This window comes from Mytilus edulis, chromosome 6, assembly GCF_963676685.1.
Source record: "Mytilus edulis chromosome 6, xbMytEdul2.2, whole genome shotgun sequence".
Lineage (NCBI taxonomy): Eukaryota > Metazoa > Mollusca > Bivalvia > Mytilida > Mytilidae > Mytilus > Mytilus edulis.
In genome coordinates this window covers 67,050,456-67,078,196 of record NC_092349.1, presented here as the reverse complement: position 1 = coordinate 67,078,196, position 27,741 = coordinate 67,050,456, and the positions used below count along the sequence as shown (strand labels likewise).

Sequence of the window (27,741 nt, the reverse complement as noted above, 5' to 3'; positions counted from 1 at the left end):
TCTTGCTAACACTCGGAATAAACATATTTCAAATGTAACGACACGTCATCTTAAAGAAAAATTAAAAACATGACATTGAAAGTAAAGTTTTTCAGAAAATCAAACTTTTAAAAAAATTAAAGGACATAATGCAAAATGTCGCGACATGCTTTTTTTCTTTGTACATTTCTTAAATAATATACCATCATTTCTTAATCCTGAGAGGAAGACGTAAACTTTCCGCGAACCTGTATGTTTGATTGACATCATAAATAAAACTTTACGGAAACACGTTTCCAACGTCATAAACAAGGTGATGTACAATGTACGGTCAGTGACTGTATATCACATATCAAATAACGGTCAACGCAATTTGACTGCTCACATAGCACAGCTGCAGTATATATATATATAAGTACGTCTGAGTCAGTGACAACTCTACAATAGCGGGACGACTGCAGTGCAGGCGATTTGGTGTCACGATATCACAGTAGCATGGGTTCGAATCCCGGCGAGGGAAGAAAAAAAAATTTGCGAAAGCAAATTTACAGATCTAACATTGTTGGTTGTTGGCTTGATGTTTAGACGAGTTGTATATATATTATGTACACAGCCATGTATCGCCATCATTGGTGGCGATCCGAAGGATAAATCTGTTGTAGAGTTGTCACTGACTCAGACGTACCTATGAATATAATTATTTTCTGTGACTGTATCTTACATTAATTTGTAGGATCCTTTACTATAGATACCTGGGCTCTACAAAATAAAGCTTTCGGTGGCCGTGTGTTACCTTTCCTCGTCAGTTTTAATCTAGCGTCGTACTACAGTACATGATATATAAGGCATGGAGATGTTATTGATACAGATCAGCTCAATTTTCTATAGTAAAGGATCCTACAAATTAATGTAAGATACAATCACAGAAAATAATTATATTTATAAGTACGTCTGAGTCAGTGACAATCTACAACAGATTTCATTTTCTCTATCACCTGTATCCTGTCCGCGTTGTCTGCGTCATTCTTCACATGCCAAAGATATTCAAGAAGGAAGGCATAAGAAATTGTGTGAGAGCTTATATTATTTTCCCTTTTATAAGAACACAACTCTAAAGCCGCTGGTTTCGGTAGAATTATCACTAATGCTGGCATGAATGCAACATCAAACCAACATTGTTTCCATAAAAGTCGGAATAATTTGTACGTAATCACTTCATGGCTCTCTTTCTTTATTTGTTTGAATTGTTTAAATGTTCTATATGTATCTTGAATAATTAAGTCTTGTTTAATAACTGTGTTGTATATATCGATTTCGCTAATTTTCACTCTGCTGGTCATCTGATAAAATGTCTGAAAAGTGGCATACTCGAATTGTATAATAAGCTTGATATAATTTTGACTTATGCATTCAAGATGTGTTTGATCTGTTACACTTCGAAGAAGAATTACAATGCATTCTTTCATTGCATTACAGTCTTATAAACATGTAGCTTCACGAAGTCTGGTGTGTGTAAGGTCTACCCCAAAACTCAATTTCATGTATTTTAACCATCGCTTTTCTGCATCCGCAACTGACTTTAGATCATTTAGTTCCTTTCTTTCTTCAAACGGATATAATGCAAAACGCCAATCGAATTTTGCAAGATTTTGATGTCAGGTTTTGCATAACTTTTTTTAACCAATGTTTCCAATGCACCTTTACATTTAGAAATACTTGTGTTGGTGTTATATCCGTCATATGAATACAACAGTAAATGCACAGAAGAAAAGTGCATATTGCATTTCATGACTACTTTTATTTTAATCCATTGTTCAATGAAATATGTTTTACTATTAATTTTTAGTTTATGCATATCATATGTTTTATAGGTTGGTAAAAGTGTAATGATGCCACCTTTGGGGTTCTCAAGATAGACATCAATACATTTTAGTGCATTTGCTTGTTGAGAACTGGTGAATTCACTAGAATCAAACAGATTTCGTTTTCTGATAAAGTAATTTGGACAGAAGCTTTCCTCCACATATGATTTTAATTTTTATATGCAATAACAAAAACAAAAAAGCAGATTTGAGGATTGCCAAAATTCATTTGATGTTTCTTCAAGACACCAAAACATTAAAGTTTTCATTGTGTATGATGTGATGTTTTTTTCAGCTACTTTTAAAAGCTCATTCTTCAATAATTTTAAAAGCCAAATGCAATGAATGTGCGTTTCATTGCAAGAGTTAATTAATAAGAGTTCGGCTTCGTTAAAAGATACTCTCCATTGAAATTCTTGTTCTGTCGACTCTTTACATCCGACGCCAGCAAGCAAGTAGCCCGATTTTATTATATTGTCGTAGGGTTCTTTTGACGGCCAATTGAATAACCTCTTTCTTGTGGTCCACTCTATAGCCTCCGATGGCCATGTTTTACCTTTCAAACAAGGAACAATATCTAAACGTGAATTACTGGATGAGGGCTTGTGTGCTTCAATACCTGCAACATCGAATTCACGGACCTCAAAGTTCCTATAGTAGTAAAAAATGATATTCCATCTAAAAGTGAAATATCAGTATTCACGACAGGACCATGAATTCTAAAATGTTCCAAAGACAATGATCTGATTACTTCATGAGGCATTTCTTTAATATTATTTTTTAAGACATATGCCTCTTGAAAAAATCGGAGAACATGAAGTGTTGAATCTAAATCTCCTTCACAAATTTGTTCCATTATATCCTCGTAAACTTTACACGTATCAAGAATCAAAATCAGATCGGTGTCACTTGAATAAAAATTGTCATATTTGTCTTGAATTGTTCAGCCGTCGGCCGTGCTTCCAGCAATATGTACATGTGTATATGCATCCTCTGGCTGGATAATGTTCTTAATCGTAGGGTATTGGTTCACAAACCTTTGTTGTAACTTCACCAAAGGCAAACTGCATTCATTAGAAGTGACAGGTGTTCATTTTCTAGTGAAAATTCCCGAAAACTCATGTCTTTAAAAGATATGCACATGTTAAATTCTAATATTTTTAAGTATGCACGTGTTTTCCCTTTAGAATATAAGTAGACATGGCAAAAAGTTTCTTTTTTAAATAAAATGTTCGTACGTTTTTGAATATTTCATGATTTCTTAGTAAGTGATACACACAATCTTGACAAATTAAATCAATACGTTTGAAAATTTCCATTTATAACATTATTTTATTTCTACCTTAACGTCAGTTGGATTTGTGGATCTATACTATCATGACTATATCACATGTTAAATCTTTAATATGTATTATGCAAATTTTTCACTGACTTATATACCTCAACATATATATAACCTTGCAATGTTAAAAAAAAATTATATACCGGTAGGTAATATTAGAGCTTTCTTACAAATTGACGAAAGGCACGAACGAACGTAAAGGGAGCACGTATTTCATTTGTACAATAACAGTTAAAAGAGTCTTCGTTTTAGTAAAACATCATTCTTTTCTAAATCAAAAGTTGATTTAAAATAAAAGAAATAATATCGCAAATAATACACGATTTTAATATAATCAAACAGAGAAAAATAGTGTCAAATACACTTACTTCCGATACGTTACTTACGTAAACCACGAGTACACACATTTCTGCGGGAATTTTTTAAGCACGAGTTTCACGATTAACATTTCATTGACATTATTAAAGTACGTTAGTCTAAATTTAACGACAAGATTCACAGTTATTTTTATTTGTTGCAGTACACTTTCAGCAAATTGTCAAAGTGGAATATCGAAATTTGCTAAAAAAATGATGCTACAATGTTTTTAAATAGTAATGTTGAATAAATTTAGAAATTTTGCACCATATATATTGTGGATTTTATAATGACGATTTAACAGTACACACGTTTTGAAGATAGACGCGAAGTTGTCAGTTATCGTCCAGTGGCTAATATTTCATGAATGTTCAGGACTATAGGTAAAACGCAGTTATACGATAAAATAACCGTTCCAATGCTCCGGTGTATCATATACATACACATTTAAGGGGAGAGGCGATGATTCAAAAGTTATGAAACGAGCACCAGTATATGGAATAGTATGAAGATCATCTTTTTTTCTTCATTTTCATTTTATTATTTTGAGCGTTGCAAATTTTGAATCAATGAAGTATTTGTGTTTCTGTTAGGGAAGAAGACAATGTATGTGCTTTGATATTTTCTTATGTTAAAAAGTGCAACATTGCAATATTGAAGAGTGTGGAAGGGGCCGGTTTATAGTCTTCTAGAGGCATTTTGTTTTCGTCTAACTACTCTATATTTATAATATTTTGTAGTAATATCTTCTCCGACCTGGTGGTATCAATAATCATATTCTAACCTATCGTACGTCCCGAAATCCTAAATATATCTCAAGAAGAATCCAATTTAATAAGTGTCGTTGCATGCACGATAATTGTCCGAAGTTCCACGACTATTATTTAAATATGTCAAAGTTGGCAGTTTATCAGTCAACAGTCTTACGTTTTCTCATTGTCAGTAAAAAATACTTATTGATCGCTACTTTTGTCTAAATTTTCGAAACTTTATTCCGTTTATTTTATCCTGGTTTAACGATTTTTTTCCACAGGAAGTTAAGCAATCAACAATCTATCAATCACTTAATCAAATTGTAATTTGTGTATCAAAACAGGCAGAGATAGACCAAGCGATTCTAGAATATGTACTTGTGAAATCACTTAAATTAAACAGTGAATTAGATAAATCTGTACATCAAAAAACGTAATGTACACCTTAGATTCATTCAGCTGTAACCGGAGATTTTAATTCATACAGGACTCGATGTACAGATCCCTTTGTTCGAAGCTATCACTTTAACTGAGCGTTATAATTTCTTACCAAACTAGTCGCAAACCCCCTACTCGAGACACATCATATTATTTTGTCTCTCACAACCTTTGTCCTTGTCATATAATTCTAACTAACCCCTGCGGTTTTTTAGGCGCCAAATGTTACCAAAAAATAGTTCCTATTAGAGAATCAGGGACTCAAGAAGCAACCTCTGTGTTGAAAGATAGCGCATTTACTTCGGAAAAAATCCCTAGTTCTATCTCTGATGCCTGCCTGATTATGTACTATTTAAGAGAAGCGATCCCGTCAATCATGTTTACTGTCTGCATGGACATTTTTATTTTTCATGGAAAGTTCTCCGATATACAGATATACATACGTTGAAATAAACTTTAAGCGCAATGGCAAAACAAAAAAGAACACAAGGGAAGTTACAGTATAAAAACACAAAAAAATAGAAAACTAAAACTTGGCAACACTAACCCAAGCAAAGTCCGGGGTTTATGGTGCTCCGGAAGGATAGGAGGGTCATACCCCATATGTGACTCCTGTTGTGTTCCTTATGTAAAGACAAACGTGATAATAAGTTTATTCGGCATGTCACGATTTGGGGAAAAGGAGGGTTTGTCATGTTTGTGGTAACGACAATCGGAAATAATCCGTCGTCATCTATGAAACTGATAAGCCATAACGGTCAATGATTTTGCAATGGCGTCCTCAAACTTTAAGAAGGAGATATTTCATATACACTACTTGGAACTCATTGTTTAATAGTTTCCTTGTCGGCTCAACATTCTTACTATGATTGGAAACCTCTGGAATATCGTATCAATGGATCGATATATATTGCTGATGCAGTCGCTACTTGAATGTTGCTACCTAGAAATGACGTACTCACAATGAAACTAAAACCATCCCTTTTGTCGCAAAGTGTGGTGATAAAAAAAAGTAAAATCACAAAAAACGGAATTCCGAGGAAATTCTAAAATGAAAGTCCTAAATCAAATGGTATAATCAAAAGCTCAAACACATCAAATGAATGAATAACAACTGTCATATTCCTGACGTAGAACCGTCATTTTCTTACATACAAAACGGGGAATTAAACCTGGCTAAACCTCTCACCTGTGTGAGAGTCCCGTCAAATTCCATTTTATTGACAACGATGTGTGAACAACACAAACAAACACTATAGCTATATATAGGTTATTATAAACTGCTATCTCTCTTTTTGGTAATTTGGATCATGCAAATGTTGAAATTAAAATAGCAATGTAAGGTTTGCAAATATTCAGTCAATAAACCATGACTGAAGGAACATGGCTAAACAATCTCCATGAAAATGAGATATGCCAATACTAATACAACTGCATACCAAATACCATTGACTTATCATAAGTAGTTATCTTCAAACATATCTAAATACAAACTAAAGCATGTAAATAAGCAAAACGTCAAAGTCAATAAAACATTACTGAGGGAGCGGGGTCAATTAATCTCCATGATAATGAAATGTACCAATGCAAATACAACTGCCTAACAAATATCATTGACCTACCTCTAGTAGTTCCCCATAAACCTACAAAATCACAAACCTGAATACTAAGCAAAACTTTTCAAAGTCAATAGACATGATCTATGTTAATGCTCATACAACTGCATACTAATTACCATTAACGCACTAGTTGTTCCCTATAAACTGACCTAATCACAGACTTATACATGAAAACTAAGCAACAGTTGCAAAGTCAAAAGACCATAACTAAGGGGTCAGGGCCAATTAATCTCCATGGTAATAAGGTGTGCAAATACTAATCCAACTGCATACCAAGTATATTTGACTCACCACTAGTGGTTTATCATAATCTAGACTTCATACACTACACTATACTACACTAACCCATTGTTGACGCCGCCGCTGCCGACTCCAAAAACGGTATACATATATATTGCTTTTATAATCCGTCAAGCGAGACAAACCTTTCATAAATAGGGAAACAACAGCAACACTTACCCGATCAATAACTTATCTCAGTTGCCCTGGAAGGGACGGCAGATCCTGCTCCACATGTGGCACCCGTCTAACGACCCCATTCCCAATGTCTAGATGTAATTCAAGATAATAGGAAGACTGAACTTAATCTGTATATCCTTTAGTTCATGTTCGTTGAGACAAATGTGTTAAGAATATTCATCAAATTTTGATTATTTAGAACGAAGTCATTGTTAATCCTAAAAACTATCACTATGAAGTCAGAATGAAATGAATATTGAAAAAACATCGGCAAGATTATGATCACATTTGGTTCCAGGTGAAATGCCAATCATTTGATAAAAACGCGTCCTCGCAACGTAATAAACGTAACAAATATGTTGCCCATCAAGAAATCAAGCATTTTGGTAATTAATTGTATTTGAAATAATTTTCGGTTGTTACACTAGCAAAACCAGAGCAATTACACGATATAAAAGAATATTATTTGCAATTCATTTTCAGATAAAGAATTCTTGCTGGCCATAGAAATTAAAAAAATCCAAACAAAATTTGAATTGTATAATGTAACTTTAAAATTATCGTATCGAGTACCAACACGCCTGGTAAACCATCTAATCTCAACCAAAATGTTGAGACGGAAAAAAGTATTCTGGCACTTCCTAGGCCTGTTGAGTCTTTCTGGTTCAAAATATCCAAAATAAACACAGGGTAGGTCGATTTTTCGTCAATTTACTGAAAATCAATGACTTTTTTGTAAAATAGGAGAATGTCATGCCATAGATAAATGATAATTGTAGCTAATATGTCTCTGTTTGGTTCAAAATATCTGAAATTGAAGTCACAATCACTTTTCTTCTACGGATTATCATGTTTACTTTCTTTGAATCCGATAAAACTGCTATGATATTAATGACCTAGCAAGAAAATATGTCAATTATTTGTGTTTTTTTTTATGCTTTACGATAACCACGTCTGTAAATTGCAAAAACATTTTTTGTCAAGCCTATTCTAAGCAGAAAAATGAAAAATTCTAAATGGTTGAGATATAATTTAAAAAGGTACTGGTTGAGTCTTTCTGTCACAATGTTGAGACTTTCTGGTAACTTTGTGTCATAAAGTATATTATTGTTAAAATATTGGCGCTGAGGTTTCAAAGTTCAAATTAACTACGACTAGCAATCCTAAACGCATGCAATATTACTATATAAAGACAAAAACTGCTAAAATAGCTATGCTAAAGTTTAATTTAAATAATTAAATGTAATTGCTGTTGTAAAAATAAAGTTATTTCCCAAAATGAACAACGAAACTTTATCAGTGAGCGGTACTATTCGAGTTTACCTTTTTGCGGTTAAGTGATATATATGTTTTCTGTCTGTGGTAAGTTAAAATCTAAATACTGATACAATTTCAAGAATTGCCGATAGAAAAATGCATGCTTTACAAGTATAAATAAGATTATTTTACAATATTTATTTATTATTATGTTTTTATTAGATGATTTCGATTCCTAAAAGACTTTATTTAATGTCGAAAATGCTTACATTTATAAAGAAATAAAATAGTTAAAAACTATTCAATCGAACAGACCCCCTTTTCTAGGTTTAATTTTTCATACAGGATGACTTCTTAATGGTGGTGATAATCTATTTGTTAGTAAAATATGTCATTTTTGTCATTATATTACTTATCACAAAAAAAATTATCGATTTTGAAACTGCCGCTTTATGCAGTCCAACTTAGCGTAATAACACGTGTTGTATTGAAATGATTATACCTTGGATTGTTTGTTTACAACTGTATTTAGGGCACATCCTTAATATTTGGTAATATTCAGCAACATTTATAGTATACCCCAGGCCCCGTCACACTAGGCCATGATCGCACTACGATCTCTAGACTATAAAAAATAATGCTTTTGACGATTGTACTACGATTATGTAGATCGCAGTATTGTCGTGGTACGGTCTTGAGGTCTAGAAGATCGTATTGAGAGTAGCCAACATGTTCAAAACAATCGTGATATGTCGTTGCGAAATCATGTCTAAGTAGGAGCGCGTAAAGGTCGTAGTCCACAAAGATCGCTGTGCCATCGTATCTTGAGCGCGATTCAAGTCGCAGATACATTTACTGCGCTATACGATCTAACGTCGATGTTACTGCTACCTTAATACAACCACAGGCGCGGATCCAGAGGGGGGGGGGTTCCGGGGGTTGGAACCCCCTTTTTTTTTGACCGATCAATGCATTTGAATGGGAGCATATAGCTGGAACCCCCCCTTTTTAAAATGGCTGGATCCGCCCCTGAACCACTAGACTATACCGTATTAATGCGACCCAACCACTACGACTATTCTACGGTTATGCTTAGCAGTTCCGAAGACCGTATCCTTTACAAAAGTCGATTCTAGTACGATCAAGCCCGGTGTCCTCATCACGCAATTCTTAAGACCTGACTACGATCATATTACTACGACGATTTCCAGCTCTATAGTCGTTCTCATTGTCATTTTCACATAAAGGTATAAAAGCTCTCTAGGTTTTGTATGTATGTATTTTGGACCTCATGTCTCTTTTTTCCAACGGGCCCAACCATTTCCACTATCTTTCATTTAAGAATTGAATGCTCTTTTTTGTAAATTTATTGGGGTGTAAAAGCGTTGACCGAAGGAAGCGCTTCATACTTAAAATGTGCGCACGGTCAACGCTTTTACAACCCTATAAAGTTACAAAAAAAGCATTCAATACTTATAATTACATTTTTACCTATAGGATCATGAGAACACGCCTTTTATCAAGTTTTTATTTCATTTACCTGTGCACTTTATTGTGGGACCTCGTGTCATCATGAATGAGAAGTTTTAATGAGTGATACAACAGCTTAAGGAATAACACATGATGTGCCGTTAGCCAATCAGAATAACGTATAGTAATGAAACATACATCTAATGTAATTATTAAAACATAGTTATTTGATCTACATTGACCAGCAATATGTTGTGATTCAGGTTGGATTGGTCGGTCCAACATTTTTACTGGATCAGGATAACGCCGGAGGACCTCTGTCTCTACCACTATATATATATTACTACTACTTCTACTAGCATGTTTTTGTTCCAATGAAACAGAAAAACGATAAAATTATTGAAATCAATACAAAACGAAAAAAATACCGGATTTTGGTTGAAAAAAGGTGGGCCTGTCCACAAGAACTTATGCGCAGAATAAAGGTGGTGAGAAGAGAACGTGGTATAATCGTAGCAGGATCGTTGTATAGAAGCGTAATGAGGACGTTGTAGCAGAAAAAAAAACATGAAAATAACGAATTTTCCGTGACATTTTATGCCACTTATACCACGACCTCAACACGATTTGAATTTATTTTAGATCGCCGTGAGCGTTGTGCGATCGTGGTCTAGTGTGCCCAGGGTATTCTCAATATCCGCCCGACATTTATTAAAAAAAGGGAACTAACAGCTAGGAAATTTAAGAGTAACTCAAAACGATTTTAAGGTGGTATGGGTGTCTTCCTCCATCTTGGATCGTAAAAAAACAGAGAACCAAAGGTCCAGACTTTCTATTTAGTCAGCAAAATTTGATGCAGGAATGCAGATATTTAATGTGAATTTTCATTTTATGTCCGTTATGTAATGAACAAATAAAACGGACTTGTAGTATGCCGAGAAATGGTAGGGGTTGAAAAGAATTAGAAAACAAATATCAGAATAAAAAGCCAATAACTTTGCCTGATCGTGATTTAGAAGATCATATAAAAAAGAAGATGTGGTATGATTGCTAATGAGATAACTCTCCACATGAGACCAACATGACACAGAAATTAACAACTATAGGTAAACATACGGCCTTCATTAATGATCAAAGCCCATACCGCATACATGTAGTCAGCTATAAAAAGCCGTAAATATGCATGATACTAAAGAAAACCAACATACCAATAAAAAAAATTTCCTGACGCGATTTTCAATTGGTGTGTATCCGTTTTATAATCAATTATCGTTCTGTTATCCTTCTGTTCATGTCCGTCTCATATCCGTTTTATGCTTTATATGTCCGGTAAAGATCGTTAGTGAACCTGTCTACCGGACCTCCAACGGATGTTTAACGGACGAGTAACAGATACAAAACGAACACAGAACGGACGAGTATTGTAAACAAAAAACAGACGCCTACTGGACACTTCATCCGTTGAACGTCCGTTCAAAGGTTTTTAACATGCTAAAATTTTTCCACCGGACCAACCGGACGTCGACTGATAAAGTTGATACTGAACGGAATGAAACAGATATGTACGGTCGTCTATAACGGATAACAACACTTGTTTCACGGAACGAACGAATTGAAAAACAGTTATCCGTGCGGCGTCCGTTCGCGCTATCTGGTAAGGTGTGACCGGAGATTTAAGCACATGTTACACCTTTTTTTTTTTTTTTTTCAACGATAACAAATTTTGTATTGCATGTTACACCTTAACGGATAGCGCAAACGGATTATACTTTTTACAATCCGTTCATGTCCGTAAGACTTCCGTTGTCCGGTGGACAAATTTTTATATGTCAAAATGCACTGTTTTTATGTTATTTATATGTTTTTATATTCGGTCAAAGCTCCTTAGAGCTTGTGTTGCTTATTTGTATCTATGTTTTCTTATCTTATCTTATCTTATCTTGGAGAATTTCGAGCATGTTCAATACTTTGAATTAACGGACATTCAACTGATGAAGTGTCCGTTGTACATCCGGTAGTCGTCCGTTTTTTTTACGGATGTGCATGCGTTCTTAAAGAGTGACAAATCTTAGCTGCGGGATAATACCTTGTATACTATAAATATATATATAAATAGAGTATGATTGCCAATGAGACAACTCTTCACAAGAGACCAAAATGACACAGAGATTAACAACTATAGGTCAACGTACGGCCTTCAACAATGAGCAAAGCCCATACTGCATAGTCAGCTATAAAAGGCCCCGAAATGACAATAGTAACGAGAAAACTAACGACCTTATTTATATAAAAAAAATGAACGAAAAACAAATATGTAACACATAAACAAACGACAACCACTGAATTACAGGCTCTTAACTTGGTACAGACACATACATACATAATATTGCGGGGTTAAACATTTTAGCGGGATTCCAACCCTCCCCTAACATTGGACAGTAGAATAACAGTACAACATAGGAACGAACTATAAAAATCAGTTGGAAAATGCTTAATTCATCAGATGGACAAAAATACAAGTGGACGTATATATCAATTTCATTTTCAAAAGCACACACGGCGTATCAATCTAGTGCAAAGGAGGGTTTATGTTCATATAACATTTATGTTTAAATTTCATGTACTCGTCCTGAATATGCATTTAGTTAGAAAATGAGTATTTTAATGACTCATTAAAACATCAATACTACAATCTGCGCAGTTTTACTCCTGTTCATGTTGATTAAAAACATAGAAAAAAACGTAATAGAAAAATAACTGACCCACTGACATTTTACTTTGTGAAAGTGCTACAAACAGTACCTATGCAAAAGTAGCTGTGTATAGTTAAAGTTTAGTGCTGATGTTAACCCCCAGCACTGCAAATGTAATGTATAGCGATGTAGATTTCGAAAAGCTAGCTATTGCGATGTCAAGTTAAGCGATGTAGGAATAAATTTTAGCGCTTGAGATATGAAGTACAACATTATTGACTTTATAGCTTCTGTGCAAAACTGCTTCTCAAACGCTAGACTATTAATCTCCAGCGCCAGAAAAAACACAGCTATTCACTATTAACTATTCACTTTAGTACAACCAAAGGTCTCGTTAGAAGCTGCCTGTCATAACTATACAGACACGAATAAAATGACAGTTGAAAAAGATAAGATTAAAATGACAGTTGAAATGTCAAACAATATACGGCAAGTTTATGAATTTTGGCGGTTGTACATTTGTATGTATAATTGATACTAAGCTAGTTGAAAATTTCAATCACCAGAAGATCTCAACATTGTTCCAGAATATCTCTACCGATACCAGAAAATCTCAACATGATCTACTTCATAACATATTGAGCTTAATTAAATTATATTAGTAAAGAAAAGGAGCAAACTGTAATTTTATGATTATAAGGTTTTAGAAAAATACTAATTTACTGATATATACGTAGTTTATCAATGATTTCACTGTAATTTTGTCAATAGCCGACTGCACTGGCCACATTTACCTGCAGGAGAAAAGTCATTATAATGTCATTTTAAATCATATTGGTCCGTGTTATACACGAAACAAATCCTAATTCAATTATCTATGGCATGACATTCTCCTATTTTACAAAAAAGTCATTGATTTTCAGTAAATTGACGAAAAGTCGACCTACAATGTGTTTATTTTGGATATTTTGAACCAGAAAGACTCAACAGGAAGTGCCAGAATACTTTTTTCCGTCTCAACATTTTGGTTGAGATTAGATGGTTTACCAGGCGTGACCAAAGAAAATGTTAAATTTGGTTAATGAGTAAAATCACAAATAATTAATAAGACTTGTTTGTCTGTTTCGTTTTCAGCCATGGCGTTGTCAGTTTATTTTCGATCTATGAGTTAAATGTCCCTCTGGTAGTTTTCGCCCCTCTTTTACAATAGTTAGAATAACAGTAACAAAACTTGTCTTATTTGGTGCATGAATATAGGCATGTTGGACACCATATTGCTTAAATGATGGGAAATGATGCAGAAAACAGCCGAAGTCGACCAATAAGTCTTCAACACAGCAAGATAATATTGCACCCGGAGGCGGGCTTTAGTTAAACTAAAATGGATGCTCACGTCAACTTTAGCATCTTTACAAGTTTCGGTGACACCACCTACTCTGTTGATACCGTCATATCCTGGGTCTCCAACCTTATTATTGTATATTCAGTGTTAAGTATAGAACTCATTCTTGATACAGCTTTAATTAACGCATTATTCTTTTACAGAAACATGTCAAAATTCTTCCCAAATTCAGGCATGTGTTTCATCTCCCATATAAATTCTGCACCTAGTCCGTTTCCAAAAGAATTCGTACGTTACTTTGACACTGAAGATGTATTCTATTCAAAAGAGTGACAAAAGATACCAAAGGGACAGTCAAACTCTTAAATCGAAAGCAAACTGACAACGCCTGGCTAAAAATGAAAAAAAAAACAGACAAACACTTGAACACACGACACAACATAGAAAACTAAAGAATAAGCAACACGAACCCAACCAAAAGCTAGGGGTGATCGCAGGTTCTTCAGAAGGGTAAGCAGATCCTGCTCCACATGTGGCACCCGTCGTGTTGCTTATGTTAAAACAAATCCGGTAAATAGTCCAATTCGGTAGGTAACATCATGCAATGGAAGGGGATTGTAGTTACGACGAAAGGAACATATCCGATATCATTTGTGAAACGGTTATTTCATAACGGTCATCCAACTCGTGATGGCGTCCGTGAAATATACGAAGGGATGATTTTAACTTCACTATTTGCAACTCTTGGTTTATAGCTTCCTTGTGAGCAGCAACCCTCTATCAAGAAAATCATGATAGGAAATGCAAGCACGGGAATATTGTATCCATTGGGAGATGTATACACCGTATGCAGGTGCTGCTGGAATGTTGCTACTAAGAAATGGAAAGTTCATCATTGGAAAGCTGACATGATCTCTTTGTCGTAAAGTTTTGTTTTCAACTGACCCTCATTGTCAATTTCTAGATTAAAGTCAAGATATGAGGCCGACTTAACTGTATCTGGTGTATCCTTTATCCCTAGTGCGATGCGATAGATGCGTTCAACATAGTCAACACATTTGAGTTATTTAGTGAAAGAACGTCATCTATATAGCGGAAAGTAGAGTTCACGGATATTGCTAACTTCTTATCTTTCTTCCTAAGAAGTTCCTGTATGAAGTCAGCCTCATAATGATTAAAAAAACAAGTCGGCAAGAAGAGGTCGCAATTGGTCTGTTAAAAAACACGTCCTCCGAACGTAACATGTTGCCAATCAAAAAATCAGGCATCTTGATAAAGTTTCAGAGATTTTTTTTATTTAAATCAGAGTGATCCTTTACAAAGTAGGATTTTTAATATTTGTTCCTCATTTTGAAACAAATGTAATGATAAAAAAAGATGATTTGGTATAATGGCCAATAAAACAACTCTTCAAACCAAAGACCAAATGACACAAAACAAAACAACTTTTGGTCACTATACGACCTTCAAAAATAAACAAAGCCCATACCGTGTAGTCAGATATAAAAGGACCCTAAATGACAAAATGTAAAACAATCAAAACGAGAAAACTAACGGCATAATTTATGAACAAAATAGTTAGCATAACATGAATCATTTAACATTTGGACTATAATACTAGAAGTAGATTGATTATATACTTGATATACAGATATGCCACGTTTTCTTTGACTGGGTTTAGTTTGAACGATAACATAAGGTATCTACACGCTGTGGAATAGTCTTTCTGTACACAACAACAATATGTTACAAAGTTAATTCCTTTACATTTTTTAAACTGTTGTTCATCTGGCATTACTGAAATGCATTTTTTCATTATCTCTATAACCTCGTCTTTGTACAATTTGATTGAACTATTCCTCGTATAACAGAGAAATTTAAGAAGTAGCCCATAAAGGAATGGGTGAAAACTTATTTTCTTCTGGCTGTTGTCAATGCACAATTCCAGTGCCGCTGGTTTTGGTAAAACTGGTAGTTCTGCTGGCATAAAAGTAACATTAAACCAAAACTGTTTCCAAATAAGATTAAATACATCATACCCACCAACACAGGTTCCAGTTTTCTTCATAATTTCAAATTCTTCAATTGTTTTGTACGGATCTTGATCAGTCAAGTCTTTTCTTATAATTCGATTGTACATTTCAATTTCAGTGTCTTTCCATATAGGTTCCATGTTTTGAAAACATTCAATAGCACGGTTTAACGTTTGTATCACGTGCTGTTTATAGTTTACCTTAAAACGGTTAGTTTGACCTGTTACAGTCTGTATAATTTTAAGGCAATCGTCCGTAACACCATCGTCTAAGTAACATGTAGCAATACGCAGATTAGTGTGTGTAACCTCTCCTGCACAACTCAATTCCATGAACTGTGTATACTTTATTCGATTAGCAGAATATTTCGTGTTAACAGATGTTTGTTTGTCTTTCATAAGAAGAATATATTGAAGAACGCCCATGCAATTTTGGAAAATCTTGACAATCGGTTGTGCATAATTGACTGTTTTCAATTTTTCAAGTACATCATGTTTTATATCATAACCATTATATAATTTCCAAAATTCACGTCCACCAGGTGCGTGGTACTGTTGAGCTATGAATACTCTTAATCGCAGCCAGTTTTCGATGAACCTTTCTTGACTAAATCTATCCAATTCAAGACGTGGAGTATTTTGATGCATTTTGTATGTTGGTAAAATTAAGCTTATGTTAGCTTTCGGGTCTTTTAGAAAATTATCTATGAATTGTACTATTTTGATTTGAATATCGAGCGTTAATTCGCCTGAAATAAACTGATTTCGGTTCCTGATGAAATAATTTGGAAGGAACCTTTTCTCCACAAATGATTTAAGTTTTGAAATGCAGAAGCGAACACAAAATATCATGTTTGATGATTGCCAATACTCCTCGGATTTTTCTTCAAGACACCAAAACATTACAGTTTTTATTGTATATGAGGTAATATTCTTTCCAGCTATATCAGAAAGCAACCTTTTCATGAATAATTTTAAAATAATAATACAATGAATTTGTGTTTCATTTAATGACTCAACTATTAACTGCTCAGCTTTATTAAAAGATACTCGCCATTGAATTTCATTATCTTTTGACTCTTTACTTCCAACTCTAGCAAGGTAATATCCCGATTTGATAATATCATCGAATAAGCGTTGTGTTGGCCACTTTGCAGACCTTCTGCTTATCATCCACTCGAAGGCCTCAAGAGGCCACTGCTCGCCTCTTAAGCAGACAACAAAATCTGTATTTATATCAACGACACTAATCGCAATGTTAATTTCAGTAGCATTGCCGGCTTCACGTAGTAAAGAAAACGTATCTTTTGGTGGGTAACAAAAAGTTTTGAGTGCTGGTCCGTGAATGATAAATTCTTCTGGGTAATCTTTCTTATATTTTGTAAGTGACTCAACTTTTGTAGTATTTTTTAAGCAATTATTCCGACCATGGAGTACCAAATAATCAAGCAAACCTTCGCCGCATTTTGAAACAGATAACATTGAATACCCTGGGTGCACTAGGTCGGGTATTCGTAATATTTCAAAGCTAGGAGCAGAAGATTTTAAATGTTTTGCATCGCTTAAATTATCCCACACCTTGCATTCAAGAACTGAGATTAGATCTATGTCACTAGAGGGCAAATCCAATCCTTCTGCTGTGCTTCCAACAATCATTTGTTCGGGGTTATTCCTTTCAATGTTTTGCAAAATGTTCAAAATTCTGTTACTATACATAACAGTTTTCTGTCGAAGCTTCACCAAAGGTAATGCTGTACCACATGCATTCAGTATCATTAAAATTCATTACTGAAATAATTAAATTTATATTTATTTAAAACGTAAAGATCACTATGATAATACATGTGCAGAATTTCCATTTATTTAGGAATGTTTATGCCAATGACATAAGAAACAACAGAAAATAAACGATGTTCAACTCCCATATAAAAAAAGAAGATGTTATTTGATAGTCAATGACACAACTCTCCAAAAAATATATCAGAGACCAAGAAATTAACAACTATAGGTCATCGTACGACGTTCAACAATAAACAAAGCCTATACCGCGAATCATCTATAAAAGGCCCCGAAATGACACATCCAACATCCAATGGATTTAGTGTCAAGACGTCATAAACACTCATGGAAAACATTGCCTTGTGCAATGCAGAGAGTCACAAAACAAGCTCAAAAAGGAGTAATAGCAGATTCAAAAATTGACTGATAATCTTCATCTTCTTTATTTTATTGCAAACCTAGCGAAATCCAGTCTCTACCAGTAAAAAAGTACAAGGAGGATAATGACACAAACAACATAGTTTAATAATAAAATTAACGGTACCAATTTTCTTGCACCAGATGCGCATTTCGACGATACATGTCTCTTTAGTGATGCTCGTGGCCAAAATATTTGCAATCCAAAGCTTATATAAAAGATGAAGAGCTATAATCCAAAAGGTCCAAAACGTATAGCCAAATCCGTCAAAGGAATCAGAGCTTAAAAGACGATGTTTCTAGCATGTTATGTATCAGTTGTTTTTCTGTATTACTCTGTTGTAGTAGTTTTGTGTGGCAAGCAAATCGTGACTAACAATGATTATTAATATATGTTAACTAAAATTTCATTAATTTAATAAGGAATGTAACGTTATCCATGAATTCTAATCAGTAATCGTTTTCACTTTAAAATACTTCTGCGAACTAGAAACATGACGCAATCGATACTATACTAATTAAACTTTAGTACAAATAACGCCGGACCTTTGTAAAATTTGAGCCTTAAATGAAACATAACAGAATTCGTACGCCTGTGGCTGAGTTTGATTGGAAGATAATTTACAACTCTTTTTTAGTTGCAACTCAACCGCAGATTGGTTCGCTCAGAGCATTAATAAAATAATGAAACTCTTAAAATCATCACTAAATTTCATTAAAGGACAGAATAACTAGCCACGCCCATTGCCTAGGCGTAAAGTGTGTTATAAGTGCGATCTAACGAAAACATTACTTAAAGTACTGAATACAACTCTTACAAACTAGAAAGTTCTCCCGTAGAATGAACAGTCCCTGCTACATTAGTGAAAGCAGATGACATATTTTGAAGTTCCTTGTTAGAAGAAGGGTATTTCAATGTATATCGTTAACAAATCCCTTAGTTCTTAATCACTTTTATTTGACCGCTCAATCGATTTGTGATTATTGCACAGCGGTATACTGTTACCTTTACTAACAATGCTACATTCCGTGTTATTGTATGATAATCATATGTATAGAAATTTAGAATTATGACACCTCCGTGATGCTCAATGGCCGTATTCTTCTTCCTTGTGGTTGAACATATCCGACATAAGGAGCTTGATGTGTGTTCATGACATGATAGTTTGATATTTAAAGAAATCAGGTATCTCTATTTCTGACAGAATCAGAAACAACTCTTCTTAGTACTATATATTGTTACATATTTAATTACTATAAATTTAAAGATATGTGTGCATGAACTATATAAAGCTACTACATGTAAGGTTACGTCTTTTAAATGCATTATAAGTTTACCTACCTGTTTAATCGACTTTGTGTCTGTAGTTTTTAAATGAAATATAAACCCCTATAGATGTACGACGTAAAATGAATGCCTGTCCTACTTTAATACCATAGATGACCTTGAGGATTAAAATCATTGTGTTGTAATCATAACATCATTTAATCAAATTAACAATTGACAGTCTTTCAGATTAGAGTACATTTAAAAAACAACGTGCAAAATTTAATATCAATTGGCAGTTCAAATACGTTAATCAATTAGACAAAAAAGTAACGTGTGTTTAAAATCAACCTTATGTTTTTCTTAACTTACAAAATAAAAACAGGTGTATAAATTCATAAGAAACACACTAGTGTTGTGTTCCAAAGGATCATGAGATGATTAAATGAATAAGAAGTTGTCAATATTTATAAAAGGTACCAGGATTATAATTTAGTACGCCAGACGCGCTTTTCGTCTATATAAGACTCATCAGTGACGCTCATGTCAAAATATTTATAAAGCCAAACAAGTACAAAGTTGAGAGGATTCAAAATTCCAAAAAGTTGTGCCAAATACGGCTTAGGTAATCTATATGCCTGGGATAAGACAATCCTTAGTTTTTCGAAACATTCAAAGTTTTGTAAACAGGGAATTTATAAAAAAAATACAACATTCATTTATTTAAATTAGTTTTATAAAATGTGGATATTGCCATTAGACTGTTTTTGTGATCCTGAATTGTTTTTTTTTCAAATGCTTTTTATTGCATACGGCAAACATCACCTACTTCATGATTCGAAGTCATTCCTTGTGTTTAGGAAAAGGCAACAATACAGATTTCAAAACTATATAGTTTGTAGCATTTACTATAAAGAAAGATAAGTAGAAAGTTCAAATGGTCAAATGGTCTCATCCATTTTGTTATGATAGCTCTATTAATACTTTAATTTGTTTAGCATGAAGTTATAAAACTATTTGTGTGCACAGCATTGATTATATATATGATAATTGATTATTGTTAAAACATGCACAAAGGACCTTTGACGTTTTGAATATGAGATATGTTAACAATACATAATTATGCGTGCAGTAATAAATTAAGTCGATCTATTGAATTATAGACCTGTAGCCATTGACGCGTATAAAAATAAAATATTTCCGCGACTACATTAAAAGTATTATAAGTATTTACAATACGAAGTAGGAAATATTTTTTTTTGTTACAGAAATGTGTACAACTATGTTATATAAATTGATAAGATAATTAAGAATTAGCAGCCAAAATTGTGTAAATATACAATCGTGACCTTCTGCTGTTGTTTTTTCTATGGTCGGGTTGTTGTCTCTTTGACACATTCCCCATTTCCATTCTCAATTTTAATCATAATAAAATTATAAATGTGCAAATCAATGACTTAAAATCGATAACGTATTACCTTAAATCGAACAAAGACACCAACATCAAAAGTTATTGTAGTTTATAGTACAGCTAAATAGTCAAACACATATGTTACTTTCCCGATAAAGAATATAAATACACTAAATTATACAAAATGAAAATAACACTATGAATGCTTCATGAGTTCAAATCGAACCATTTGACCCCTAGGTCGATTATATTAACGATATAAAATTCACTGCTTTTTTATGAGCTTTGACAATTGTTGTCTCTGAAGGGATGCTTGGATATTTAAAACATTAAAAAATATAACAAAATTTGAAAAGTTACATAACCGAGTACTAGAACACACTCACGATTTCGCGGTTCCGTGACTGTATTTAATTATGTCACTATTTATAAGCCTTATTTTAGTATAGATTTTTAGTATTGATATTGTCACCTTATAAAGTAATGCTGATTATAACATGCACAGTTTTCTCCGCTTTCAACGTCTTCCTGTTTGAACCAGTCGACCTGGAACTTATCAATTATTGGTAATATTAATTATTTGGAAAACAAAAGAGCCTGGAATGAAGTAATTTTAATCATTAATACAGTTGAATTCTTTGATTCGCCGCTATTTCATCATGCCAGCTAAAAAAAATTAGAAACTGTTCCTAAACGCCTTAGTTATTTTTAGTATTCCACATGTCATCTTATAAAGTTGTGCTGATTAAAATACTTCAATAGAAAACAACGTGACAATAAATGAATTTAGTAGTGTAAACCCTGTGAGTATGACCCGTGTATATAGCATATCCTAAAAACATCGTTTGGTGGTGCGCCTATCAGATGCGGAACGTTCAGATAAGGTAATAGGTAGCAGGTGAATGTACAATTGGTATCGGTATCGGATTGAACCTGGAACTTGTTAAATATTGGGAATATTAATTATGTGGAAAACAAATTCGACCTCGTTATTTTAGTATTATAGATAACACAACCGGTAAAAGGAATCAGAGCCATGAAGGGTTATTTTAAAAAAAATATGTAATAGAATAAATCAATAAAACAAATATATAGATCTATATATATATTATCATTATGTACTGAACTTATATACTAGTAATACTTCCGAGGAGTATAAGTCCACTAGTAGAGTAATCGATAAAGTGGTATCAAAAGTCTCAACAGTACAAATTTTAGAGAACCAGACGTGTATCTCAATAATAAATGTTCTTGCAGTGATGCTCGAGATAAATATATTTGAAAAAACAATTTGATACACACGTTGTAGAACAAAAACAAAAGCAAAAAAGCTAATTGGATGATTGCCAAATATCCCTTCATGTTTCTTCTAGACACCAAATCCATTATTATAGTTTATTTACACCACATCTTCTTATCTCTATATAACTATTCAATTGATTGATTAATTTTGCTTTTAGATCCGTAAAATGAATACTTTTATTCTATGAAAAAATGTAAATAATTCGAAATTACGAATATCTGAACGCCAAAAACAATTCATAAAATATCAATAAAAATATTGTACAACAATGTGTTGACTGAATAAGTTAAAATCCCGTGATATACAGTAACTTCTACTATAAGACTGAGAGACAGAACAAGGGAAGCACTGATTAACAGGCTGCTATAAGTGTATACGTGAAAATAAAAGAGAAAATTATCAACAATTGATAGAAAAGCTAGCTTGTTTTATTCGTCGACAGTCTTTTATCAGTAACAAGAAAGTAAAAATGTCCAATGCCTAAGTTTCGGGGTAGCATATGGTGAGACAAGTCTAGCAACTTTTGATTATTATCTTGAGTAAGGTAAACTGTTTGATTTAACATTCTTTTCTGGTCAGTAATAGATATAAGGAGATATGGTATGATTGCAAATGAGACAGCTCTCCATCCAAATCACAATTTGTAAAAGTATCCATTATAGGTCAAAGTACGGTCTTCAACACGGGGCTTTGACTCATACTGAAGAGCAAGCTATAAAGGGCCCCGTGTGTAATTGTATATAATTCATTAAGGAGCATAGCTGAAGAATTCCACAACAGACTTAATGGAACGCATGTGATTGTTCTTATTATATTTTATACTTATGGTGCTGAATCTGATATAGTCTGGCGAATTTATTGGAATTCACAACGCATTATTTCTTTATCAGCAAAACTAATTACTTTTAATCAGCTTAGGTCAGAAAATGACAAACTTTTACTCCAGGTGTACACCCTGGACGATCATCTAGGTGACTGAATACTGCATAAAATATGTTAAACTCATAGAGTTTAAATCTAAGGTACATTTATGTTAAAAAATATTGGTATATTGTATATCAATAGTGTAATTTAAACCACTCAATCGTAAACATAGGTATCTGAGACAAGAATTTCACAGTTAACTACATGACGCATTCTGATTTGTTATAATATAACTTATCTTTGAGTAACAAGTTTCAAAACACCGATCAATCAATTCAAACCTCGTTCTCATCACCAAATACAATTGTTTTCAACAGTTTAATGATATACTTTATGTAAAGATATGCTACGTTTTGTTTGACAGGGTCTAGCTTAATTGATTTAATTAAGTATTTATATGCTGAGCGATAGTTGTGTTGTAACAGCAAACAATAGAAAATGAAATTAAATCCTTTGGATCGTATTTCTGTTGGTATATCATGTTTATTTGAGACGCATTCTTTCAAGTTCTTTAGGATTTTTATCTTTTTTGCATTTGGCGAGACGTTTTTAACATGCCAAAGAAATTCAAGAAGAAGTCCGTAAAGGATTGGATGAAAACTAACTTTTTTCACATTTTTGTTCTCATTGCATTGAACACATAACTCCAAAGCAGCTGGTTTTGGTAAAATTACCACTTCAGAAGCCATAAATGTAACTTCAAAACAACATCCTTTCCATAGAAATAAGAATAATAAGTATCCATTAACCTCATGACCTTCTTCTTTGAAATTCTTTAACTTTTCAATTAAAGTATACGGGTCCTGATTAATCACGTCTTGATCGATCAGTTTTTCATATATTTTGACTTCCTGCATCTTGCGTATACGTGACATTTTTGAAAATTTCTCCAGGGTGTTTTTAACTAATTTCGCAACAATCTTACTTTGGTTTGGCACTGAAAAGTAAAATTTTTGGTGATTTGTTACATACTGTATAATATTAAGACATTCGTCTTGAGCACCAAAATCTAATAAACACGTAGCAATACGAAGGATTGTGTGTGTACGGTCTGCTGGAACACATGCTACCATGTTTTCTAAACATTGTTGTTTTAATTCTGACACAAGTGCTTCCTTTTCATTTCGTATATTGATGTATTGCAAAACGCCTATACAATTTTGCAAAAGTTTCACAAAAGGTGATGCATACTTTAATATTTTCAGTTTCTCTAAGACATCATTACATCTTAAAATAATATGCTTAACGTTATATCCATTATAAAATGTCCATAACGCATTTACACCAATAAGATGATACGTCTGTGCCATCGCTACTCTAAATCTAATCCATTTTTCAATGAAAACATCTTGACTGTTATCGTTCAATAAATGAGGCAGCAAGTTTCTATTGTCATTAAATGTTGATAAAATTGCACTCATACTTGTTTTGGGGTTATCAAGGAAATTCTCCAAGAAATCCTTAGTCTTGGTTTGTATTTCGCCGGGAAATTCAGTCAACGTGAACTGATTACGTTTCCTAATAAAGTAGTTCGGGAGAAATACTTTCTCCAAAAACTGTTTCAATGTTGATATGCAATGCAAAACACATCCCATCAAGTTTGATGGTTTCCAAATTATATCTCGTGTTTCCTCTAGGCACCAAAACATAACAGTTTTCATTGTATATGATGTTATGTTTTTTCCAACTGCTTTGGGAAGCAGTTTATTCTTTATATTTTTTAAAATCATCAAGCAATGTATCTGTGTTTCATTGAATGACTCGATAATCAACTGTTCGGCTTTATTGAATGAAACTCGCCACTGCACTTCTTTCTCTTTATTTTTCGATTCTTTACTTCCAACTGCGGCCAGAAAATATCCAGATTCGATTATCTCGTTAAATAATTGTTTTGTCGGCCAATTGAAAATCCGTCGTCTTGTCTTGTACTCGGAGGCTTCCACCGGCCATTGTTCGCCCCTGATACAGTACACATAATCTTTCGACTTTATTTCGGATTCACCTACATGAGTTTGTTCATGATCTTTAAGATTAATGTATTGTGCTTGGTAACCTTTTTTTTCGAGCAATGGCTGGAGGTCTTTGTCACTTTTCAATGCAGGACCATGTATGTTAAAATTTTCTGAAAAAAATGGATCGTATTTTAAAAGTTGTACAAGCATAGTATTGTTTGCACGGTAAATATGTTCAGTTGAATTAAGCCGTTCTGATACAACTAAGTGTGCATAGCCAGGGCATTTGACGTCGGGTTGATGTAGATACTGAGGTAGTTTTGGATGAGAAGCTATAACAGCTCTCCATTCTTTATAATTTTCGTAAATGTTCAATCTAAACATCAATATAATATCTGAATCACTTGAATACGATTGTTCCATCTGTTGATGAGCTACTATTGTTAAACCTTCCGCTAGGCTTCCAACACCTAGAACTTCACATTGATTTCCGTTAAAAAGATTGTGAACACCAAACTGATATTTTTCCGCATGCTGTTTTATCTTCACCAAAGGTAGTGTTATACCACATGCCTTCAGGACAGCTGATATATATAAACTTCCTTCAGATAAATCCATGTTGAAAAGTGTCACGTACAGGTGATTTTAAATGGTTTTTAAGGTTTATATTCACACTATTTCATATTAATCAAGTGTGTGTCCTATATTATGACTTAATATTGCCTTGGTAAACGCTATGTATATTTCCTTTTTGGAATGATATTTTGACATGTGTTACCAAATACACCACTGTATATATTTCTTTTTTCCATTTCATTGTTATGTATAACTCAAAATTAAATATTCTTACTGCATACATATTACCTTTATGATCGGCTGTCAATACGTACTATTTAAAAATCTATAAACGGTAGAATATACATTGTTCATTTAATATGTAACGGTTCAACATATCGTGTCTAATGCAGATAAAAAGAATCAATTAAATTTCTTTACGTAGTCACTTAAAATAGTTCTTATTTTCAAATCAGTACACAAAATTGTTATTCGTCTTTTTAAGTGAAACTGTTAAACTGTCAGATATAGAAATAAGTAAACAAAACTAATACTTTAAAAATTCTGATTGTCCTTAATGCGGGGTTCACACCTTGCCGGTTATTGCTCCCGTTTGAGATCAGACAGCGATACGACTCGAAAAGTGAAAAAGTCGGATTACTATCCTCAATTATTTGGAATGTCTTATCATTGTCTGAACGCAGTCGTTTAATTTCGTAACAAATTCCTACGGGTCGGGGGGATCCGAATAGTTTAACGAAGCACCCGACAGTAATGCGGGGTTCACACATTGCCGATTATTGCTCCCGCTTGAGATCAAACGGCGATTCGACACGAAAAGTGAAAAAGTCGGATTACTATCCTCAATTATCTGGAATGTCCTGTCATTGTCTGAAGTTCGTAACAGATTCCTACGGGTCGGGAAGGGTCCGAATAGTTCGGCGAAGCACCCCGACAGTTAGGTGCGTCCCGTAACATTCGGGGAAACTCAGCCGATTTTGTCTAGTCGGATTACAATCGCGTCTATGTCGTGACAGATTCTGCTGTATCGGATCAAAATCCTAACAGTCCAGATTGCATTCAGATCTTGTCGATTGCGAACCGTTTTTGCCGAAACCGTACCGGAACAGTCCCGTTTTTAATACGAAATTCGCCAATGATACCCACGTCAGTGTCCCGACAATTACAGAATACAATTCGACTGAGACCAGACAAAGCCATTTGCAATGCGATAGAGCAGACCGTGATAGGATTTCGTTCCGACAGTACATAATCATCCCGAGTATGCCGACAGTTTTCAAACGGATAACTTCCGTCAGCGTCGGTTCACTATCTGATCTCTGTCGGATTACATTCGGTAGAATCGAGACGCAGTCGTGACAGACTCGGTAGAATTTTACCAGGCGAAATATACAAATTGGATTAGAAGCGGATTGAGAACGGGATTATCGGGATAAATTCGCTTTGAAAACGGTTGAATACCGACGCTTCCTGAACAATATATGATTGTTGTCGTGATTAAATTATTTGTTTTACAAATTTTAATTAAAAAAAGTTTGAATTTCCATCCACGATTCACAGGATCTTGATCAGACTTTTGACAAATTTTACTCAGGAATGGTCATGTCATGGACGGCAGTAAAAATCATGAATGTGTGACCCCAGCTGTACGCATTGCTGTGTCTACCTTCATGACCGTTCAATCTCAAATATATGAAACTGGTTCACGTATAAGTACCCTAAGTTTCTTTCTCTCAAATTCAAATAACTAAATGTGTTTTCGTCCTTTAAATTGAACCTAAAGATATATCCATACAATACATGTTTGATTGATGGAAATTTGCATACACGAAAAAAAATTACAATATTTCAAACCACCAACAAGCTGAAGCAAGCAATAGAACAATTTTAACTAATAAAATTTCTCTGCAATCTGTGGATTTTATACGTTAGATAAATGCCAAGAAAAATTATTACTGCCTATTTTAGTTAAACCTTGTCCTGAAATTTTTATATAAAAGCTAGTTTGAATATCAAGTATATTTTATTGAAATCTATATCACGCGATTTGATAACAAGGTAACATAAATCAGAAAGAAATAAAGAGATGTAAGTCTTCTAATTCATTAAGTGTTATTTATCCTTACAAGGGAAACATATTTTTTAAAACGCTCATTTTTTCAACATCTCGTCATCATCAAACTTAGGGAGAGGAACAGATTGATTATATACTTGATATACAAATATGCCACGTTTTGTTCGACAGGATTGAGTTTAAATGATTTAATCAAGTATTTAGAGGCTGTGTAGTAATCTTCTTGCAAAGAACAACAATATACTATAAAGTTAAGTCCTGTAGGCTGTTGTCTCTCTGGTACTAATAACACGCCAATTTTCATTTTCTCTATCACCTGCATCCTTTCCGAGTTGTCTGAATCATTCTTCACATGCCAAAGATATTCAAGAAGGAAGGCATAAGAAATTGGGTGAAAGCTTATATTTTTTTCCCTTTTATCATGTTTATAAGAACA

At 33.8% G+C, this 27,741-nt stretch overlaps 1 protein-coding gene across 1 annotated transcript; it reads right to left on the bottom strand.

The window, feature by feature from the left end:
- Nucleotides 1-22,756: 22,756 nt before the first annotated feature.
- On the bottom strand, nucleotides 22,757-25,273 carry LOC139526558 (uncharacterized). Its single transcript, XM_071321717.1, has one exon. The coding sequence runs from the start codon at nucleotides 25,271-25,273 to the stop codon at nucleotides 22,979-22,981; it is 2,295 nt and encodes a 764-aa protein (XP_071177818.1). The 3' UTR covers nucleotides 22,757-22,978.
- Nucleotides 25,274-27,741: the final 2,468 nt, after the last annotated feature.